Here is a 21,702-nt window from a genome sequence, read left to right as displayed (position 1 = left end):
CTTCCATTTTTCTATAGTTTTTTTAAAACAAATTCTGGAGGTCTGTTCTAATGCCACTTACCGTATATACTCGAGTATAAGCCGAGTTTTTCAGCACATTTTTGTGCTGGAAAAAAAAACCCCTCGGCTTATACTCGGTGAGATCCCTCTGAAAAAAAATGGTGTGGAGCTCCGGGCTGGGCAGCCGCTTCCCTACTTCCGTGTTTCCTTTGCAACTTTTAAGCATGGGGGTAATCGGAAGCAGAAAAGTTCTTGCATGAGGATATATTGTTTTTCTTTTTTTTTTAACTGTTTTAGGGGGGAAAGACCCACCGCCATGTGAGAATGCTCAGACACGAAATCTATCAGCCCGAAAATAAGTGTATGTGTGTGGGGGGAGTAATTTTAACAGAGGAAAGATGTAGGGAGAAGGCAAAAGCGACGGAAGATCCTTCAGGGAAACTGAGGGGAGACTCACCCTTGGTCCAGATGAGCCCCCTTCCCGCCCCTAAGGAAGCAGAGGCAGCCAGCAAGGGCAGGCAAGCCCCACTTCACGGACTCCGTCCGTCCTCGCTCCACCCACCCACCCACCCAAAGCCACGAAGTCCCCAATCGCGCAGCCCAGAATCACCCTCCCCTCAGGGGCAGCAACGACGCCCGGTGTTTCCCGAGACAAGAAGCTCTGCCGTTCAATGAAAGCGCCCTGGCTCTGGGCTCGCGGGCTCAGAAAACAACACGAGCCGAGGTAGCTTCGGCTCCGCTCAGCTTCATTTCCTCAGCCCCAGCTGCTTTCAGTCCGCTCGGGAGGAGGGGAGGAGGTGGTGGCGGTGGCTCGCGTTGTTTTCTGAGCTCTAGGCTCAGAAAACAAGCGCGAGCCGAGGTAAGCCGGCTCCGCTCAGCTTCGTTTCCTCAGCCCCAGCTACTTTCAGTCCGCTCGGGAGGAGGGGAGGAAGTGGTGGCGGCTCTGCGTTGTTTTCTGAGCTCTAGGCTCTGGGCTCGCGGGCTCAGAAAACAATGCGAGCCGCCATCACCATCTCCTCCTCCTCCTCCTCCCGGCGGACTGAAAGCAGCTGGGGCTGAGGAAAAGCTGAGTGGAAGCAGGCGTCTCGGCTCGCGTTTTTTAGCCTAGAGCTCAGAAAACAACGCGAGCCACCGCCACCACCTCCCCTCCTCCCCGAGCGGACTGAAAGCAGCTGGGGCTGAGCAAAGCTGAGTGGAGCAGCGACTCGGCTTCGCGTTGTTTCTGAGCCTAGAAACTCAGAAAACAACGCGAGCCACCGCCACCACCTCCTCCCCCTCCTCCCGGCGGACTGAAAGCAGCTGGGGCTGAGGAAAGCGAAGCTGAGCGGGCCGAAGTGACCTCGGCTCGCGTTGTTTTCTGAGCCTGCGAGCCTAGAGCCAGGGCGCTTTCATTGCAGGCGGAGCTTCTTGTCTCGGGAAACACCGGGCGTCGTTGCTGCCCCCTGAGGGAGGCGATTCTGGGCTGCGCAATTGGGGGACTTCATGACTTTGGGTGGGTGGGAGGCGAGGACGTTGACTTTAAGCGCTGCCGACCAAGTGTTTCACAAATACCAGTGGGACCTCCGTCCACCACCACCCCTCCCTCTTTTGCCTCCTTCCTTCTGATCAATCAGGTTTTCCCAGTATTTGCTCACAGCTGCGTTTTCTCTTCTGCCGTGCTAGGCATTGAGCGCGAGGGATTTCTGATTCCCCTTACACGCGCGTGGATATGCCGCGGGCGTTTTCTTCAAACGCCCCACGGGCAGAGAACACTGACTTTCATGATAGTGAGATCATTTCCCAAATTAATTGATTCACTAACCCAAAAGAAGAAGATGTTGATGACAGTGGCAGGCAGGAGTCACTCTCTCCCTTGCAAGAAAAAGCAAGAGCCGTTCTTATGATATCTCTCCCCCGTAATACAGTCAAGCCCTTTCCAGTCGCGCGATCCACCCCGCCGCTTTGCACCTTGCAAATGCAAAAACCCGAGATTTTGCATTTGCAAGGTCTCTGCAACAGTGCTGCGGCATGGCGTGCTGAAAGAACTTCATGTATTACAGGGAGGGAGGAGGGAGGAGGGAGGAGAGAGAGAGAGAGAGAGAGAGAGAGAGAGAGAGAGAGAGAGAGAGAGAGAGAGAGAGAGAGAGATCATAAGAACGGCTCTTGCTTTTTCTTGCAAGGGAGAGAGTGACTCCTGCCTCCCACTGTCATCATCATCTCCTTTTGGGTTAGTGAATCAATTAAACCTTTCATGATAGTGAGATCGTTTCCCAAATTTCCCTTAAATCAGGGAAGAAATCAGAAACAAACCTTTGGACTGAGAATAAGCCTGTTCCTATGATGCCATTTTTGTTCACTGCAGTGTGAAAAGTGTGAAAAAACACACTTCTTTTTCTTCATCTTCTTGTTCCCTATTTACTGGTCTCTTTCAAAGAGGAAATTGTGAACATCAAACTTATTTTCAACTGTCCTAGTGAAAGTTTTTATTGGTATCTATTTTTATTTTTTAAATTTACCAGTAGCTGCTGCATTTCCCACCCTAGGCTTATACTCGAGTCAATAAGTTTTCCCAGTTTTTTGTGGTAAAATTAGGTGCCTCGGCTTATATTCGGGTCGACTTATACTCGAGTGTTGTGATTCCGGCATCTGCTACAGGTTTTTTGAATGACAGCTCCAGCGAGGAGGACTTATATGAATCAGCAAGTTCTAACGATGAGGAGGAGATGAATGCATTTGATTTGCAAGGTCGGCTTGAACCTTCAAACTCCTCCACCCTTCAATTAGGTGGTCAGCCGGGGAGCGGGTGATAATGAGGAACAGATGATATCTTCAGGTGAAGAAGATGATAATTTGGATGATTGCTGGGTAGATGTCAGGACAAGACGTCTCCTGACAAGGAGGAACCAACGAGGATACAGTAGGAGGGCAGACCAGCAATTAGACTAATTAGTTACTCTATAAAGGGAGAGATATGACTTTGCACTTTGTCCGGAACAAAGTGTCTATTTGCAAGAGAGAACTGAAGAGCACAGTCTGGAGGATTTTGATCTGAAATATCTTGTTGGGATTTGGATTTAATTCGTTGGAACTTCTACTTATTGGAATTATTTTGTGAAGGATTTTGATCTGAAGAATCTTGTTGAGTCTTGGATTTAGTTCGTGGGAACTTTTACTTATTGGAGCTATCTGTGAACATTTTCCTGTTTGCTGCCTTTCTTTACAAGGACTGCTGCTTTCAGCCTTAACTGTTTATTTTTAGAAGGTGGGACATAACACTCGAGTATATACGGTATTTCCAAAAATTTCTGTATCTACTTGCGCAGGCAATAAAACCCTTTTAACAATCTATCCAAGTTCTTTTTGTAAACTGGTTTACCTTGGACATTTTTACCATCATTTCAATCAATAATTAATCTTTTAATCTCATTAATTCTGATTTTTTGATCATGTGGATACAATTTCTGAATATGTACCGTAATTTAAATTTGCACTTGCAAATAAACCAATTAGTTGTTTGAATATTGTTGGCAAGTGAATTGATTTGTAATTGCATGCAAAAATAGATGACAACTAGTAGAACTTTAAATACTATTTTTCCAAATTTTCCATTTTGAAGCACTTTATTAAAATGATTTGCCACTTTTTCATGGAAGTCAATTGCTGGTTATACTGTGCATTCTATCTGAAGCTGCTTATGCCTTTCACCAAATATTACGCACCCCGTGCCCTCTGTCCCTAGGTTTCCTATGCTTGCACATACCATGAAAACTCTTTCCCTGTGCTTGCACAAATCCCAGGCCCTCCACCTCTGGCCTCCTTGTGCTCATGCTGCACTCTTCCTCTTTGGCCTTCCTGAGCTGCTCAAACAGTTCTCTAAATACCACACACACCCCATACTCTCCCTTCCTTCCTTCTCAGATTGTAAAGACTGTGAGAAATGTAAACTTTCGTCTAAAATTCTGTTAATGTAGCTTTACTATAAAGTACTACATGCCTATCTGATTTTGTTTCCAGTCTGGTCTATTTGGGAAGGCTACCAATACTACAAATAATGATCAATAATCATTATTGCTCAATAATCGTCTAAAGTTACAATGATGCTGAACAAGAGACACTTGCAACTAGTCCTTAAAGTTCCATCACAGCAGATTTATGTGACTGTGATTCAGATGGTTGGCAACTAACCCATACTTCTGCAGATTGCAGGTTCCAGTGTGATCATCATTTGCAACCTTTCCTGCTATTATCCTATAAGGAAAGTCTATAGTGAAAACAGCAGGGAGGTTGCATATTTTTCCAATAAGTCAATTGCACTGCTTTTTCTCAAAGATTCTGCTGCAACCATCAGCAAAGCTCCACAACACTTGCTCTGCTAGCACTCTTCTATAGCACTCTTGAACACGCTGCTTGCAAATGAGGGACTTGCAACTTCCTGCCAGCTTCCCCATTCGCTTTGTTTATTGGAAGTCAGCAGCAAGTCATGGTTGCATCAGGTCCTTATTTAACAATCCACAATTCTTGGTTAATGGCAGCGATGAGAATTGCCATTACTAAGCAATTGGTCACATGATTGGTCATGCTTTATCACTGCATTGCTTAGCAATGGAAATTCTGATCCCAACTTCTATTGTTGCACAAGGAATATCTGTATTATTAATATTTGTAGCTAATTGTTCCAACACTTGCGATGCGATATCTCTAAAAGCTCTGTTCTAAGGATAAATCTTTTTTGATCCATTAATTTCTGTTCATTGGTTTCTGAAAGTGGTTAATTGTGTTTCCAAATAGTAATTAGAATAGTAAATTCTTCAATTTCAGGACTTTATTTGAAGCAGCATTTCATAATTATTCAATGTTCTTCAAACTGGCCATTTAATTTGCTTTGCTGTTTTTCCCAGGCTGTCCTGATTGCTTAGGATTGATGTCCAGAAGCCATGGTGCCTGATCCCTGTTGATCAGGCAAAAAAACAAGTCTTTATTTATTTTGTGTGTTTACCATTAACACGGTTGTGTTTTGACTATACTTCATCAGGTTTCTCTACCAAGATCTGCCAGGTATGGTTGAATCTACCAGTAGCTAAGCTGCTTCCAAGCATAGGTCATGCTATCATGAGAGACAGAAGCCCTTTTTACTGAAGTAAACAAGATTTCAGGATCAGAATGTTAAATATTTTAGAATAATAACTGTTAGGAATAACATAGGTTACCTAACGTAGTTTGGGTAAAATAATATATATAGACTATGATAGTGAGTTTTTAAATGTGTGTCACTTTAACTGCAAAAAGCATGTAATTTTGGGTGCGGCTGTAAATCATCATAAGAGGGAGCAAGAGAACTGGATTGATTGCTGACTAACTGGATTGCTTGCTGGCGACGATGGATTGATGGTTTGTTAACTGCTTGTTCTCTGCTGTTGCTGAAGGAAGAAAGGAGGTTTGACTTCTTCATATCTCTACTGCAAGGAGATATATTACTGGACTGATATTTGTAAGTTTAACGACCTCTTTTTCGACACTGGACTTTGCAACTGAATAATCCCCGGACGGACTGAAATAGTGTATGATATATGGACTGTTTGACTATGCTATAACTATTACTGGAATAAACTATTTAACTAGCACTGTGTATCTGTTTTACTGAGTGTAAACTACAACAACGTTTATCTCACATATTTGCCTGCCTGCCTGACTGCCGTGCAGGTTCTGCTAGGGTGTATATCCCTAACACTGGTTATGGGCCCAGCTACACAGTCAGACTAACCAGGATATAACAGGCTTATATATAAAGTGAGAGTTTGTGTAGTTACACAATACTGTAAACAGACAGCTGTGTTTTATTAATTATAGTTTAATATCCAGAAAAAGATGGCACAAGTCAATTTACAAAGTTTGTCTCTAATATCCAAACTGGATGGAACAAACTATGTTTCATGGTCTATGAAATGCAGCCTACTTCTACGCAGAGAAGGTTTGTGGAGTATAATTCAAAACCCACCAGAGGTAGATGCTTGGGATCCGGAGGATGAGGATGATGCCCAGAAAATACAAGAATATAAACTAAAGAATGAGCAAGCTCTCTGTATAATAGGACTGACACTCTGTGACCAGCAGCTTGTCCATATTCGTGGAGAAGAAACAGCTGCGAAATGTTGGGAGAATTTAAAGCAGATTTATGTTCGAGACACTGTAGGAGCACATATAAATCTTACACGGAAACTGTTCAGAACACATCTTCAAAAGAATGGAGACATGTTGACTCATATAAACACAATGAAGAGAATTTTTCAGGAACTGCATGAAAAAGAACTTATCTTCACAGAACTACATCAGGTTTATATAATTTTGTCTTCGTTAGATGAGAGCTATGACGAGTATGTAACTTCACTGGAAGTACTGCCAAAAGATAACCTCACATTAACTGACATTACTGGCAGATTAATTGAAGAAGCCAGGAGAAGGCTTGAAAGGGATCAACTCAGAAGGGAACCACAAGAAGATAAAGAATCTCGACAGCCTATACAATTAGAAAATGTTTTAATTGTGGAGGAAAAGGTCATTTGGCTAGATTCTGCAAGAAAAGGAAAATACAATGCCAGCCAAAATGCTAAAAGGCATCAAAAGGATGAAAAAGCTTAGAGTTAGCCATGTATAGCAACGAAACTGTGAATAATAATTTATGGGTTGAAGATAGTGGAGCATCGCATTGCATAACGAAAGATAAGAAAAGATTTGTTAAAATGTCCACGAGTTCACAGCATATATCATTAGCTAATGGCTGGAAAATGAAAGCAAAAGGTGAAGGTATTGCACATTGTTCTTGCATAAAAGAAAATGTAAAAATGTTATATGTACCACAACTTAAGTTTAATTTGCTTTCGGTTAGAGTTTTGGTTAAACTAGGTTATGTAGTTACCTTTAGGGGAGAAAACTGCATAATAGAAAAGAAGGTAAAAAAGTGACTGCAACTTTAAAAGGTGAATTGTATGTGTTAAATGATAATTCATTAGAGGTAGCTAACACAGTTTATAATAATGTTAAACCTCATGATGAATGCATACATTTGTTACACAGACGTTTAGGGCATATAAATTTTAAAATGCTCAAGCGAACGGTTGAACTGTCTGAAGGTATAAAACTAAAGCCTTGCAGTAAGTATTTGCACTGCAATGCTTGCAGTCAAGAAAAAAGCAAGGTAATACCAGCAAATAGAATAAATGGATTTAAGACAAAGGAGCCTCTAGAGGTCGTATTTGCTGATATTACAGGTCCTAAAAAACCAAGTGTGGGAGGTGCTCGTTATATATTAAGTATAATGGATCATTATTCTAGATATAGTTTCTGTTATTTAATGAAAAGTAAAACGGAAACATATCAGAATTTCTTTAATTGGTTGAAGTTTGCAGAAAGAAAAACTAAAAGGAAATTAGTAACTCTTGTAACTGATAATGGTACGGAATTTATAAATAATAAATTCCAAAATAGACTGAAGATGGCAGGTGTTGAACATAAAAAGTCTGCACCATATAGGCCACAACATAATTCCTTTATAGAAAGACGAGGCCAAACAATACAGGCAATGGCTCGTACTATGTTGTCGGATTCAGGATTACCTGAAACTTTGTGGGGAGAAGCAATAATGTGTGGTAATCATATATTGAATAATGTTGTTAACTCAACAACAGGTGAATTACCATTCACACGGTGGCATGGTAGAAAACCTGACCTAAGCTACATTCACACATTTGGAGCACCAGCATGGGTACATATTCCTACACAACTGAGACACAAGGGTCAGCATAGGGCTAAAAAGTTATTCTTTGTAGGTTATGAATCTAATCACAAATCATACAGATTCTGGGGAAAAGGTACACCTAGAGTTTACTGTAGTGCTAGTGCACAATTCCTAGAACATGTAGGATGGGAAAAACTGGAACAAGATTCAAGTAAGGAAGTAATCATAGAAACCTACAAAAGACCAAAATCACAAATCAGTAATAAGAAGAGTACAATTAAAGAGGAAGTACGGGAAGAGCACATAGGACCAGAAGAGGAAGAAATAGGACCAGAACAAGAAGAAATAGATAACCAAGAACAGGTAGTACATGAAAGTCCACCTGTAAGCCCTGTAATACCTAGACGTTCAACACGTGAAACCAGACCACCTGACAGGTACCAAGCAAGTGTAGTTTGCCAAGTTAGTAAAGTTCCAACTACTGTTGAAGAACTTAGAATGTATCCAGAAAAGGAACAAGAAGATTGGCATAAAGCAATGGAGAAAGAATTAAATTCATTAAAACAAATGGAAGTATATGAAAATGTTAAATTACCTCCAGGTGAAAAGTCCATTGGCTGTAAATGGATATTTAAATTAAAAACAGGTAAAAATGGGACTGTTACCCATAAGGCTAGGTTGGTAGCTCAAGGATTTAATCAAACTGCATGTGATTATGATGAAGTATTTGCACCGAGTTTAAAAGCAACAACCTTGAGAGCAGCTTTAGTGTGGGCAGCTAAGAAGAATTATATTATAAATCACTTAGATGTAGAAACTGCCTATCTGCATGCACCATTGCAGCACAACATATACCTAAAGAAACCTGTAGGAATCAAGGATGATAAAACTAATAATGACTGTTGGAAACTTAAAAAGAGTCTCTATGGATTAAAACAATCTGGTTATGAATGGAACCAATATATTGTTAAAGAGTTAAACAATATAGGGTTTAAAGCAAGTTTAGCTGATCCATGTGTATTTAAGAGAGAGACAAATGGAATAGTGTCATTATTATTGTTGTTTACAGATGATATTGCCTTAATTACAAAAACTAATAATGAAGCTACTGAAATAATATCATTATTAGGTAAAAGGATAAAATTAAAGCAATTAGGAGAGATAAAACAGTATCTAGGATTGACAATAAATAAAACCAAAAGTGGCTATAAGATATCTCAAGAGGATAAGATTTATCAATTAGTAAAAACATACAAGATGGAACTTTGTAAACCGGCTAAAACTCCAATAAGTCAGGAATTTGGCCACACTGATGCTCAAAGTCCAAAATTCGATAAGACTATTTATCAATCACTAATTGGTAGTTTATCGTATATTAGTAATTGGTCAAGGCCAGATATTGCCTATGGCGTTAATCAATTGGCAAGATTCAACGCTGAACCCACTGAACAACACTGGCAAGCAACAAAACGTATATTAAGATATCTTAAAAGGACAATGCACTATGCATTGTACTTGGAGCCAAAAGATGATCTGATTTTAAGTGCATATGCTGATGCAAGTTTTGCAACAGACATAAACACTAGGAAATCAACTTCAGGTACGGCTATACTATTAGGAAAAGCACTGATTGGTTGGAGGTCAATTAGACAGCAACACATAAGTATGTCCACAATGGAAGCAGAATTTTCATGTCTATCTTTATTATGTACTGATTTAATTCTGTATAAACAGTTGTTATTAGATATGGGAATAACTGTTAATGATTCTATTGTAGTTTATGAGGACAATCAAGCAGCCATACGGTTGGCTACAAATATTGCTGTAAAAACGAGATCTAAGCATACAGATCTTAGATATCTGAATGTAAGACAATCTGTAAAAAATGGTTTAATAAGATTGGAATATTGCATGACTGAAGAAAATATTGCTGATCAGTTTACAAAAGCCCAAGGTCCAGTCAAACACAAGGAAAGTTGTGATAACTATGGTTTAAGAATGTAAATAGATATATATATATTATTATATTACCCAAAAGGGGAGAATGTTAGAAATAACATAGGTTACCTAACGTAGTTTGGGTAAAATAATATACATAGACTATGATAGTGAGTTTTTAAGTGTGTGTCACTTTAACTGCAAAGCATGTAATTTTGGGTGCGGCTGTAAATCGTCATAAGAGGGAGCAAGAGAACTGGATTGATTGCTGGCTAACTGGATTACTTGCTGACGACGATGGATTGATGGTTTGCTAACTGCTTGTTCTCTGCTGTTGCTGAAGGAAGAAAGGAGGTTTGACTTCTTCATATCTCTACTGCAAGGAGATATATTACTGGACTGATATTTGTAAGTTTAACGACCTCTTTTTCGACACTGGACTTTGCAACTGAATAATCCCCGGACGGACTGAAATAGTGTATGATATATGGACTGTTTGACTATGCTATAACCATTACTGGAATAAACTATTTAACTAGCACTGTGTATCTGTTTTACTGAGTGTAAGCTACAACAACGTTTATCTCACATATTTGCCTGCCTGCCTGATTGATATTATTATTATCATTATTATTGATATTTTGCTCCGTGGCACAAAATCTCATGCTGGCATTTAACATCTGCTTAGGTAGACAACTTCTAATTAATGATTTTAGAAGTTAATGTAAATCATTTTTATTTTGAGTTTGGAAGCAAATTTGAGAGGCTTAGGCATGGTTCTATCATCACAGCCATTTCTAATTAGAATTTCCCAGTAAGATGATTCTCTCTATTCTCAACTTATATTTTCCATGATCTACATACCCTATTATGAATAAAACAAGCTTGATGTAATTAGAAAAAAATCTAACTCATGCAAAAAGAAAGAATATGTTGCCCTAGGAATAGCTTCCATTATCCCAGTACAGGTAGTCCTCAACTTACAATGATTTGTTAATGATTGTTAGAAATTACAATGGCACTAGAAAAGTGACTTATGACCATTGGTTAGAATGCAAAATTGAAGGCTAACTCTTCCCACAGTTTGGACCTTGATCCTGACCGGCTCAAGTTTGACTCAGCCTTCCATCATTGAGGCTAGTAAAATGAGGAGCCAGATTGTTGAGGGCAATATGCTGACATTGTAAAACACTCAGAGAGAGTTGTATAGAGTAGTATATAAGCCTAAGTGTTATTGGTACTGCTATTTTCACACTTACGGTCATTGCAGCACCCCCAGTGGTTATGCGATCAAAATTCAGATGCTTGGCACCTGGTTCATATTTATGACAGTTGTAGTTTCTCAATGTCATGTTATCCTGACAAGCAAAGTCAATGGGGAAGCCAGATTCACTTAACAACTGTGTTACTAACTTAACAGTTGCAGTGATTAACAACTATGCAAAAAGGTCATTAAACAGGGCAAAACTCATTTAACAAATGTCTTGCTTAGCAATAGAAATGTTGGGCTCGATTTTGCTCATAAGTCAAGCACTACCTGTAATGCTCTTTTGCCAGATATATGAGTATCAGATCTTCTCTTAAGAAGTAACTTGTTGGAAGCAATTCAGTCCCTGAACAATTCCAAGAACACCCCTAGTTCACTCTACCTCCTTTACAAGAGACTGCAACAGTGTTTCCGTTTTAACAAGGATCAGGCAGTGGGATTAAGCACTATGACTAAGACAACCTAATAAGCTAAAGTTGGGGTTGTCAAAATCTATGCTAGCTAGTTCAAACAAGAACTGGGGAAGCAAGCCAGTACTATGATTAGTGGTAACCCTCTGACCAAAGCTTCTGAGAAAATCATATTTCATTCAAAGGCTTATTCTGCAATTGCATATTGGATTTTTCATTTTATTACCTACTGAAAAGAACCACAGGACTTGTTTAAAAGCCACCCACTCAGTATCCACTCCTTACAATTCAGCAAATGCTATGTTACCTCTGGGATAAAGGGAAAAAAATCAGCCTGCTGCAATTGCACAACATAAGTAAAACGCATACTTCAAAAATTTCATCTGGGAAGAGCCCATGATTCTAATTTTGCACGGGTTGAAAATACCAAATCAAACATACACATGTAGTTTGGCATTCTCACTCGTTAGATATAAAACTTCAAATGAATTGCTGAACTATAAAAGTTAATGAAATAAATTCATATCTGAAAAAAGATAATATCTATTTGGAGACCCCAGCTCTGTGTTATTTTGGTGGGAAAAAAGCAAGCCTGTTATACATAATGCAGAATGGGACAATTACAGAAAGGGCAGAAAAATTAGGGTCATTAATTTTATCTTTTATTTTTTGTCAGGGCTTTATTTGGATTTTCTGTCACAAGATCTAAAATATCTTGAGGAAATTCCCAAAAAAGTAATTCACTCAGGAGGAGTTATCTAACAAAATAAAATACATGAGATGCTTAAAGACTTATACAAAAATGAAGATTTAAAGATGCTTCATCTTGCGCTGAAAAGAGGAATGGATTTCTCCCAACTTTGTCAACTAATACTTCTTAAAATATAAAATATGAAATGCTTAAGAGAATACAGGCACTCTATTCTTAATATTCATTATATAGACACCTTCTTTTTAAAAAAACCCTCTCCACTGAGAAAAAAAAACAGGTTTTAAAGAATTAAAGTAGGAACATGGTTAAAGTAAGAGTTCTTCATTCAAGTATTTTTAAAATTATATTCCAATATTTGGCTTCTTCCATAGGACATATTCTATTAATCCATTAACACTTTTTCTCTCAATTGCCCATTCTTTATTCTGTTTCTTTGTCTGCCACAGATGACAAAACTTAAATTCAAGTGCTTTTTTTTACTTCAGCAGAAAGGATATATTTTCCTTCAATACTATGAAGAAAGAAATTAATTTTATTTTCCTATTTAGATATAAATACTTCCAGATCCAATTTTATTAAAGGCTAATCATGGGATAATGCCACTGAACAGAATGAACTGTTCAGTTATAGCCAACTATGATTTTCTTCAGCTTTGCTATATGCTTTAAAAGCTTAGCTTTTATTACTCTGACACCACGTGCTTTGTTTCCCAAAGAAAAGAAGAAAGGCCTTAGACATGACAAAATCCGCTGAGGATGTATTGATATGCAAGTCTTGGCAGGGATGAATTTCTCATAAGAACAGGGTGGACATCAAGCTTCACTGGCACTTGAGAAGAAAATATTATATCTAAAGTGTTGGGAGAGAGAGGCAAAAAAAAAAAAAAAAGACCAAATAACCCCACATTCAAAGTATTTCTAACAAATGCTGATCTCAACTGATATTAACAAATCTGCTTAAATTCTAGGTTAGAAATTATTCTGGTACACCCCTTCTTCCTTGTGAATATAGTTTTCTCTTTTGTCAAGCATTTCTCAATTCATAAAATTAGTAAACTGACATGTAGAGTGTCATGACTAGCATTCCTCTGAAAGCAAACCTTACGGATGGTTCTGACTTCTTAATATGAGGATGAAATGAATCCCTGTACTTTTCTCAGGTTGCTACACTACAAGGCAAACAAGATGCTGTTACAGGAGTTTAGTCCTTTCTTTTATGTTTGATGATGGACACCAGGGCTAATTTTATGGTAAGTAAAAACTACCAGTGCCAAATGACAGACATTGTTTAAGTTATCCATGATTTACTTTCCAAACTCTGGAAATCCCAATATATCACAGCCACATGATAAATGCAGCATAATTTTCTATAATGCAAAAGCTGAACAAAAAGCAGCTTCCTCTCTCCACCCTTGTTACCCAAAATACCGTATTTTCTTTGTTTTATTCTTCCTTTTCCTCCTCTTGACATTTTGTTAAATCACTTGTTTCTATATATAAAACAAGGCGTGCAATAATAAAACCTACACTCATCAGTTTTTAGATAACATGATTATTTTTGCACATCCACAAAATTTGTTACAGCAGTGTAATTTCCTTTCATTATTTCATCGATGGCTGTGCTTTTTCTGATGACTTTGCACCATTTTCTACCATTAATGAGTTCCTTACTTAAGGCCACGATGCATTTTGCTGAATTTTTTAAATACCATTGCACCCAAGCAAGCCAAAGCAATGCACTTTAAGACATGTTCTACTGATTTTGCCAATTGTATCCGGTTGTTTCAGTTCTACCTCCCTCTTCACATGCTTCTAAAACAAAACTCCAATTCTTAAATAATTAGTGTGTAGATGTGCATATATATTTGCGTGTATATATATGTATGCTTTACACAAAGAAACATATACACACACATACATGCATGTTTCATAAATTTAGTGCTTCATGGCATTTCGTGTAACTGGTTGCAATATTTTAGTTGCAATAAATCACTAGCTGTCTTCAACTTCAGTGCATAACTTTAAAATCCTGGATATTTCAATACCAACTTCTATATTTACATATGAGGGCTCATATTACAAGGCTATATAAAGCAGCTCCACCCAAAGGCACTGAGTCAGACCAAACTATGACAGCAGTCTAATTTACTTGGACTCAGAAAATCACATTGCTCTTCTGATGCATCAAATATAAGCACTGAAGTGGGCCAATTCAATTCATTTGGCTGCTTTGCCGTGCATGCATAGAAACCCCTTTTAGCGTGTTGATCAAAACTGTGAGACTGTTACCTTATTAGTTGAAGCAGTGCTACCAAGGGCATTTTGACCAAGATTTTATCAAGCTGAAGTACTCCTCTGAAGCTCTGAAAAGCTTTATTTATCATGATTTTCAAAACTATGTTTCAAAAAACTATGTCCAAGGTAGCCTAAGGTCTACTAAGTGTGCTGAACTTCAATTTCAGCTCTGGAAAAGTTAGTTAAAACGGATGGATAGTTCAGCAATTCATTTTTATTTATTTAACAAATCTTATATAGCTGTCCAACATACCCATGGTGACTGCAGGCAGCTTACAGAAATAAAAATTCCAAATACAAAATCCACATATTCCTGGTAAAAACAATCAAACAAGTATTTGATGGGCTCTGTATTACCCTGATGCCCAGAGACTCACTGGCAAACCCATGTCTTCAAAGCCTTTTGAAAGAGTGTCCAAGTGTGTGGGGGGGGCAATCTTATTTCTGTAGGCTAATGTTCCATTGGGAGGGAGCCATCACTTAGAATACTCTTCTAATTCACCCATTATTCAGTAGTTCATTACATCATACTGACACCATAGTTTAAATCTTAAGGCCTGCCTACATCAATAATACTTGATGGGTACAAGGTACAAGAATGCAAAACAAAAATAACTGATTAAGATTCGCCTTTGATTCGTGGTATAACCAAACTTATTGTAAGTGCAAATCCAGTTTTAGCCAATTTTAAATGACTGTGAGATATTAATTGATTGAAAAAAAGGGGAAATGCATATTCTAATATTCCAAGGTGCAATATCATCTACTTTACATATAGAAAATGACTGGGAAGACAGTATCTCTTTGATATTTATTAAATCACATATATCTTTTTTTCAGTTCCTGGTCAGCCTGAAAAAAGATGCTGTTGCTCCAGTGAACTGTATCATTAAACAGAGTGTCATTGATATAACTCTTAAATCAGCAGTATCTTTTTTGAGGTTCAAACAGAAACCTGAAAAATGACCCATGTGCTTGAAGAAAAATGGAGAGGAACACCATAAATGCAAGGTACAAATTATTCTTCCCAATCATTTTCTATGCCAATTGACAACTCTAACTCTAATATAGATAATCCTTAATTTATGATTATTTAACAATGGTTCAAAATTATGATGGTCTTGGAAAAAGTGTACAGTCTGCACTTACAATCTTACCATTAATGCACATTCCACAGCCATATGTTTGAAATTGGGCGCTTGGCAACCAGCTCATATTATAACCAGCTGCAATGTTCTACAGTCACAATTGTGATTTGTGACCTTTCTTTGTTAATATCTAGCAAAAAAACTCAATTGGGAAAGCTGGACTTTTGATAGTAAAATTGGGTCTGGTCATGTGATGACTAACTTTATATCCTTTGGCTTCCCAACGCTCCCTCCCTCAAACTTCTATGTTGCCCAACTTGCAACGATTTTTATTAAATTTTGAATACCCACTCTGAATTTAATAAAACCAGAGGAAAGAACGAGAAGCAACAATAATTGGTTTGAAATATAAAAGCTATCTAAAATTATATATTTTCCAGAACTCTGGCTATTTAGACTTCAACAAAGTACCAAACTTACCTAGTTCTGGAGGCAATACTGTAAGACGGTTTCCTTGGATATGAAGTTCTTTAAGTTGTGTGAGTTCCCCAATTTCTTTTGGGAGTGATATCAAGTCATTATCCCTAAAGCTAAGCTTTACAAAAAATAAAAGAGTTAAAGAGTTAATCAGAGACAAACAATCTGCCTGTACAAAATACACTCAAACAGGACATACTGCATATGTACAACATGCTAAGCTTAATTAAGACTTAATTGTGCTTGAACTGAATACATGGTTTATCATGTAGCATAAATCCGGACTGCTCAAATTATGATTCAATATATATATATATAACTAGAAAATAGGTCAATTTAGCAAGGAGATTAAGTGTATTACATGATGAAGTTGTCAGGTCAATTCTCAGCTGAAAAGAAGTAGATCAAGACTTGCCAGAAACACAACTACCTCTTTTCCTTTTTGCTACTTCACTCCACCCATTCTTCCGATATATGCATAAGTACTTTCTGATTAAAAATAGACAATACAGGAGCTGATAACTCCTACAAACTCCCATGACTTCTTGCAAATTGATTTGATTCTACTCAAACTAGGACTGCAAAAATAAATTGATTCCCCCCCCCCAAGAATTTAGATAAATTACTTACTATCTGCAACTTTGTGAGCTTCCCAATATCTGATGGCAGGGTTTCAAAATCGTTGTCACTTAGATAGAGTGCACGCAGGGTGGCTGCAAATTAAACAGCAATATATAAACAGGGTGGCATACAACCCGACCATTTGAGACCTGATCAATGAAAATGTGTCAGGTTTGATTAATAACCCTGACTTGGTGAAAAGCCTTTGACATACCCAAGGCTCACAATAATAACAAGCAGGTCAAACTTAGATTTACTGGCTTATGTACTATTGCTCTCCTCAGGAAAACATCTATATCCAAAAGGGCCGACATAATTAACAAATTCTACTACATTGCTCTCTGGCAGGTTGTAGCACACCACCGCAATATTAATTTGTCAAGCCAGAAATTATCCAAGTTTATTATTAACCATTATTCAAATTAGCATCCATAATCTCCCTAAAAGGATTACTTTGTATACATCTGTTAGGTTTGTGAAACAAGAAGCTATAACATCTTTTTTTTAAAATAGACTAGGATATTATTTCTCAAATATGCAGAAGAAATCAGTGAGACACAATTCCTCTCCCCACATGAGGAAGGAGCCCTCAAGAGAGAGAAAATAGCAAAGAATGAAGGCAATTTGAAGCCTCCAAGAGCATTCTGACAGAGAGCTTCTTGAGTCAAAATACAATAAAACAACGTTATGAGCTAGTTAGCTCCCAAAAATTATTTGGGTGAAATTTGAGGGTTCAGCTTAAGGGAAGATTGTGCATATACTGGTAAATACTGCTTCAGCTCATTAGCACACACTCATTAATTGGATGTATTTCCTAATTGAGGCTTGTGGAAATATAGTCCCCGTAGTGGCAAGCATTGCTTCCCCTCTAATTAGCCAACAATTATTATTTTACAATATTTAGCTAATCAACATGCATTTACAACCATTTTTATTATATCAGAATATTTGCAGTATTGTTAGCAATATTGTTGCAATGTTTTATGTACTTAATTATGTTTATTGATAATATTGTAACACAATCACTATATTGTATCTTCTTCTTGGGGAGGGGAAACAGTCTTTTTTCCTGATCAGATTCTTTGATAAAACATTTGGTGAATTTAAAATATGAAATATTGAGAAACTGGTGCACTAGAACATCACAGAAATAAAAAAACTGTTTATGTATCATAAAAATCTCTTTATTTCCACAATGAAACAGAAAGTAGAATCATTTTAAGAGAACAAAGATTTAAATAATTTAGATTAATTGTATTTTTTTTTTCATTCTGTCCATTAGTTCTTAAACAAACTGAATAGTTCAAGAAATATTTCAATCATTCTAGCGATAGAGCCCTAAGAAAACAGTTTATAGAACATTAATGAAACATTAGACATTTGAAATGTCTAAGCACATTTCCAAAACAGTAATTATATTCAAAACTGAGCAGATTATCCCACTCATACTTAGGGAAAAGCAAATTTATTTTAGTTTCTCATTTTCAAGCTTCAAATTGTTCCATTGCATTTCTGTCCCAACCTGTGTATTTTTTTAAATAATCAGATCTACACAAAATATTCCCATATATTGAATATAGGGTTTTGCAAGAATATTTATTTATTTTTAATTAAATTGAGTTTTTGAATATAAATAAAGTTTCATATTCTGTCACAATCCCCACATAATGATAATGGAAAAGGGGAAAAAAGATGGCTTCCTTACCTGTTCCTTTGTTACAACCAAGTTTTGTTTCAATTTTTATATGTTTCTTAATTTCTGATTAGGGGAGGCTAGCTTGAGATCGTGATTGGACATAGCAATGGGCTCTAATCTTCCATCCTAAACTCACTATAAATTGAAATTATAGTGTTTCATCATTGTTTTTCAAAGAAAAAACAATGTCTGTGTGGGAAGATTTCTTTGAGATCCTGTGATTTCACTGAGCACCATATCAGAAATGATATGCTTAGCGAATGGCACTTTCAAAAATAAAGCTTAATGTGCTTGCACTATATCTGTCTATGTCTATCTCTATATGCACCTATCTAGAAAACAGAAGAAAGCATCACTGAAGTAAATGCATTTGCCTGAAGATACCAAATCCTAATTGAGAGCATGATATTTATAATACATATAACTAAGAGTTATTAAAAGAAAGTAAATCACAACTTGGTTGCTAGCTAGCGTTCCATGACACAAACAGCAGCTCCTGTAATGGTCCCAACAGAGTACTGCATTTCCCAAATTTCATTTTACAAAGGAAATATGAGTGAAGCGCAGCTTATCACACACACCTGTTTGTCCATTTATTTCAAAAATATCAGGTGACTATAGATCAAAGAATACAAATCACCAAGCTATGTAGAAATATTCAAGAGGACTCGCAGGAGGGGACATATATCTCAAACATTCTTTTTAGAACAGTCTTTCTGAAATAAATCAGTTGGAGAAAGCAAACCAACTTTTCAAGATGATTTAAAGTTTTATTTAAAAAACAACAACAACCTATTTCTTACTTAGATAGAAGAAGTTTCCAGGCAGGGACTTTTCATTTAAATTATTGTAAGTCAAATCAAGAACTTCCAGAGCTGGTAAAGAGCCAAATCCTCGGGGCAAGGTGTTGAGCCTGTTCATCCTAAAAATGAATACAGGTTGTAAATTGGTATTATTTTTGATACATAAGAAATAGTGACATTTTACATGGTATATATATAGCCTGTATCAGTTTTACTATATTTTAAAATCCATATGGACTGTCTTTTCAATAACCATCCTCTTATGACACCATAACCCCTTGCAGGGAAGAGTCTGGGCAACTCAATGAAGCTGAGTGTTTACTGGCTGGATGTCCTTCCTCTTGCCAATGCTGAGGTTTTTTTTCAACAGATATATTGTCAGTGTGCCCAGAGATATCTGCTTCTAGCTAGGGTCAAATTCACAGCCTCCTGATTGTGAGGCCACCACACCACTTGAGTTGTCTTTTCAAGAATACCTTGCACAATCCCAAACAAGAAGCTAACAATACTATAATAAAAAAAAACCCTGATCAAATACAAAGATACCAAAAGGCAGGAAGGATTATATAGACAGATTAATAAATGGGCATTCTTTAAAAAATCAAAATTGTAAGTGGCTTTGATAAGACTTTCAAGATGGATGTCAGCTCTTCACAAGATCAGGAAATCGAAGTGGTTAAGGAAATGTGCTTTAATTTAGCAGGGTATAGTAATATGATAGTATCCTTACATCTGTTAAAGCCACTCTCTACTTCAATCTATATCTAACACAAAGTGAATCTCTTTCTCGTGCTTACTCAGAGTTGAATATGTGTAATTTCTATCTTATTTCCATTCTGAGAAACTATAAGGCACAAGTGTCAAACTCGTCGCGTCATGTGATGTTTTGTGATGTTTTTCCCATTTGTAGAGCTGTGGTGGGCGTGGCCTAACTGTGATGCAGCCAGCCTGTGAGCCACCAGTTTGACACTCCTGCTGTAAGGTATCTACAATATTAAGACACAATTTTGTTTTTCAGATTGATACAAAAGGTTGAACACTTTGCTATTTGAAAGAAACAATCTTTTTGTTTCTGTATTTATTTCAGGATAAAATTGCTAGAACATGAATAATATTTGGTAAATATTTTTTAAAATAACTAACTAATGAATAATTTTATTCGACTATATCTTATAAAGAAGCTTCTTTCAGTCTGGTACCTTTTAGATCAGGGATGTCAAACTGGCAGCCCACTGACAAGATGTGTCACATGCAAGCTACACCCACCCCAGCTCCGCAAATGGGAAAAATGTCACAAAATGTCATGTGACAGCAATGTAATGCCACAAGTTTGATATCTGTGTTCTAGATTGTTGAGATTATACTTCTCAGAATTCCCAGACAGCATTAGATTGGGAAAGGCAATTAAGAAAAGTTAAAACAAATGACCACAACTGCTATTTACCCAAGATTTAAGTGTTTCAGCTTTTGAAGGCTGCTGATCTGAGTTGGGAGGTCCTCAATCTGATTGTTGAAAAAATTGAGTACTTCTAAATTCCTCAAATCTGCAACATTTGCAGGCACAGCTGCAAAGAGAAAGAAAACACCATCAGAAGCAAGATAGGACACAAAAACCACACAGTTCAACTAATGGAAAATTTGTTTAAATAATACAGTACAAACACACTGGCAATAGCAAAATCAGTGAATGCTAGATATGTTGTCATTTTCAGGGGGAAAATATCTTGTCTTGGATTGTTAATAGCTTTTGATACTTGGCTTAATCTGTTGGTCCTCAAGTGATTTTTGCATCCAATAGATGGATGCAACTTGTGCATTTTGCATCCAATAGATGGATGCAACTTATACTAATCACAGCATAAATATGTTCTGGCAGCAATTTCTTTCAGCATAGTATAATATTTGGTTTGCTTCCAGTTATAAAGCAATTTTAAGCCATCATTAGTTGCATCCGTTCTATTTTCAGTATGTTTGTTGGGTCAAACATGACTTATGACAGTTCATGTCTATTTTACTACTAAAACTTTCCTGTTTTTGTAATCTTCAACTACCTGAACTTGTGAATCATAGTACAACAATTTAAAATCAAGATATCTTAAATACAATAACTTAAAGAATGTGTATAAAATCTGGGATTTATTCCTGGATTTGAAATTTAAAGCATTTTCAGAGCAATTGTATTAATAAAGTTGTGGTCATTACAATACTGTTGCAAATGCTACAGTCACATGATCATGATTTTCAACACTCCTTACCAGCTTCCCATAAGCAACAACAATAAGGCAGCCAGCAGGAGTTACTCCCAGTCTCATTGTATTTTTGCCCACCCTCAAGTCTTTCTGTTATCTATTTATGTAAGTAAATATCTCTGAAAGGAAGCCATGGCTTTCTAACAAAACATTAAAAAAATAGTTAGAGAATACAGCACAAAAACAGGGTTAAAAGAAAAAAAGATTTGCTCTCAGAATCAGCTATTCTACTAAATTCTGAATGGCTTTTTCTACAAAACCATTTTCACTGATTTGCAGAAGATTGAAAGGAGACAGGGCAGGGGACAAGATATTTTAACACATGAGGATTATATTTCAGGCCCAACCTCTGAATTCTTGTGTGGAGGGGACCCTCAACATCCCCTATCTACAGGCAAACAAGGATTGGAGAGATTCTACAGGAGGCACTCAAGAG

General features: G+C 37.2%; 1 protein-coding gene across 4 annotated transcripts in view; it reads right to left on the bottom strand.

Moving 5' to 3' along the window:
* Nucleotides 1-21,702, bottom strand: part of RSU1 (Ras suppressor protein 1) — a 92,060-nt gene that overhangs the window by 49,468 nt on the left and 20,890 nt on the right. For all 4 annotated transcript variants that reach the window (XM_026686201.2, XM_087947102.1, XM_026686203.2 and 1 more), the window contains 4 exons: nucleotides 20,462-20,582; nucleotides 19,018-19,136; nucleotides 16,528-16,610; nucleotides 15,901-16,015 (listed from right to left, as the gene is read on the bottom strand). In XM_026686201.2, the coding sequence (XP_026541986.1) occupies nucleotides 15,901-16,015; nucleotides 16,528-16,610; nucleotides 19,018-19,136; nucleotides 20,462-20,582 (438 nt within the window). The remainder of the gene's footprint in view (nucleotides 1-15,900; nucleotides 16,016-16,527; nucleotides 16,611-19,017; nucleotides 19,137-20,461; nucleotides 20,583-21,702) is intronic.

This window comes from Notechis scutatus, chromosome Z, assembly GCF_049901735.1.
Source record: "Notechis scutatus isolate UNSWTSFEM ecotype Mainland chromosome Z, rNotScu1.2, whole genome shotgun sequence".
Lineage (NCBI taxonomy): Eukaryota > Metazoa > Chordata > Lepidosauria > Squamata > Elapidae > Notechis > Notechis scutatus.
Note: the sequence above shows the minus strand (reverse complement) of the source record. Positions and strands in the feature narration are given on the sequence as shown.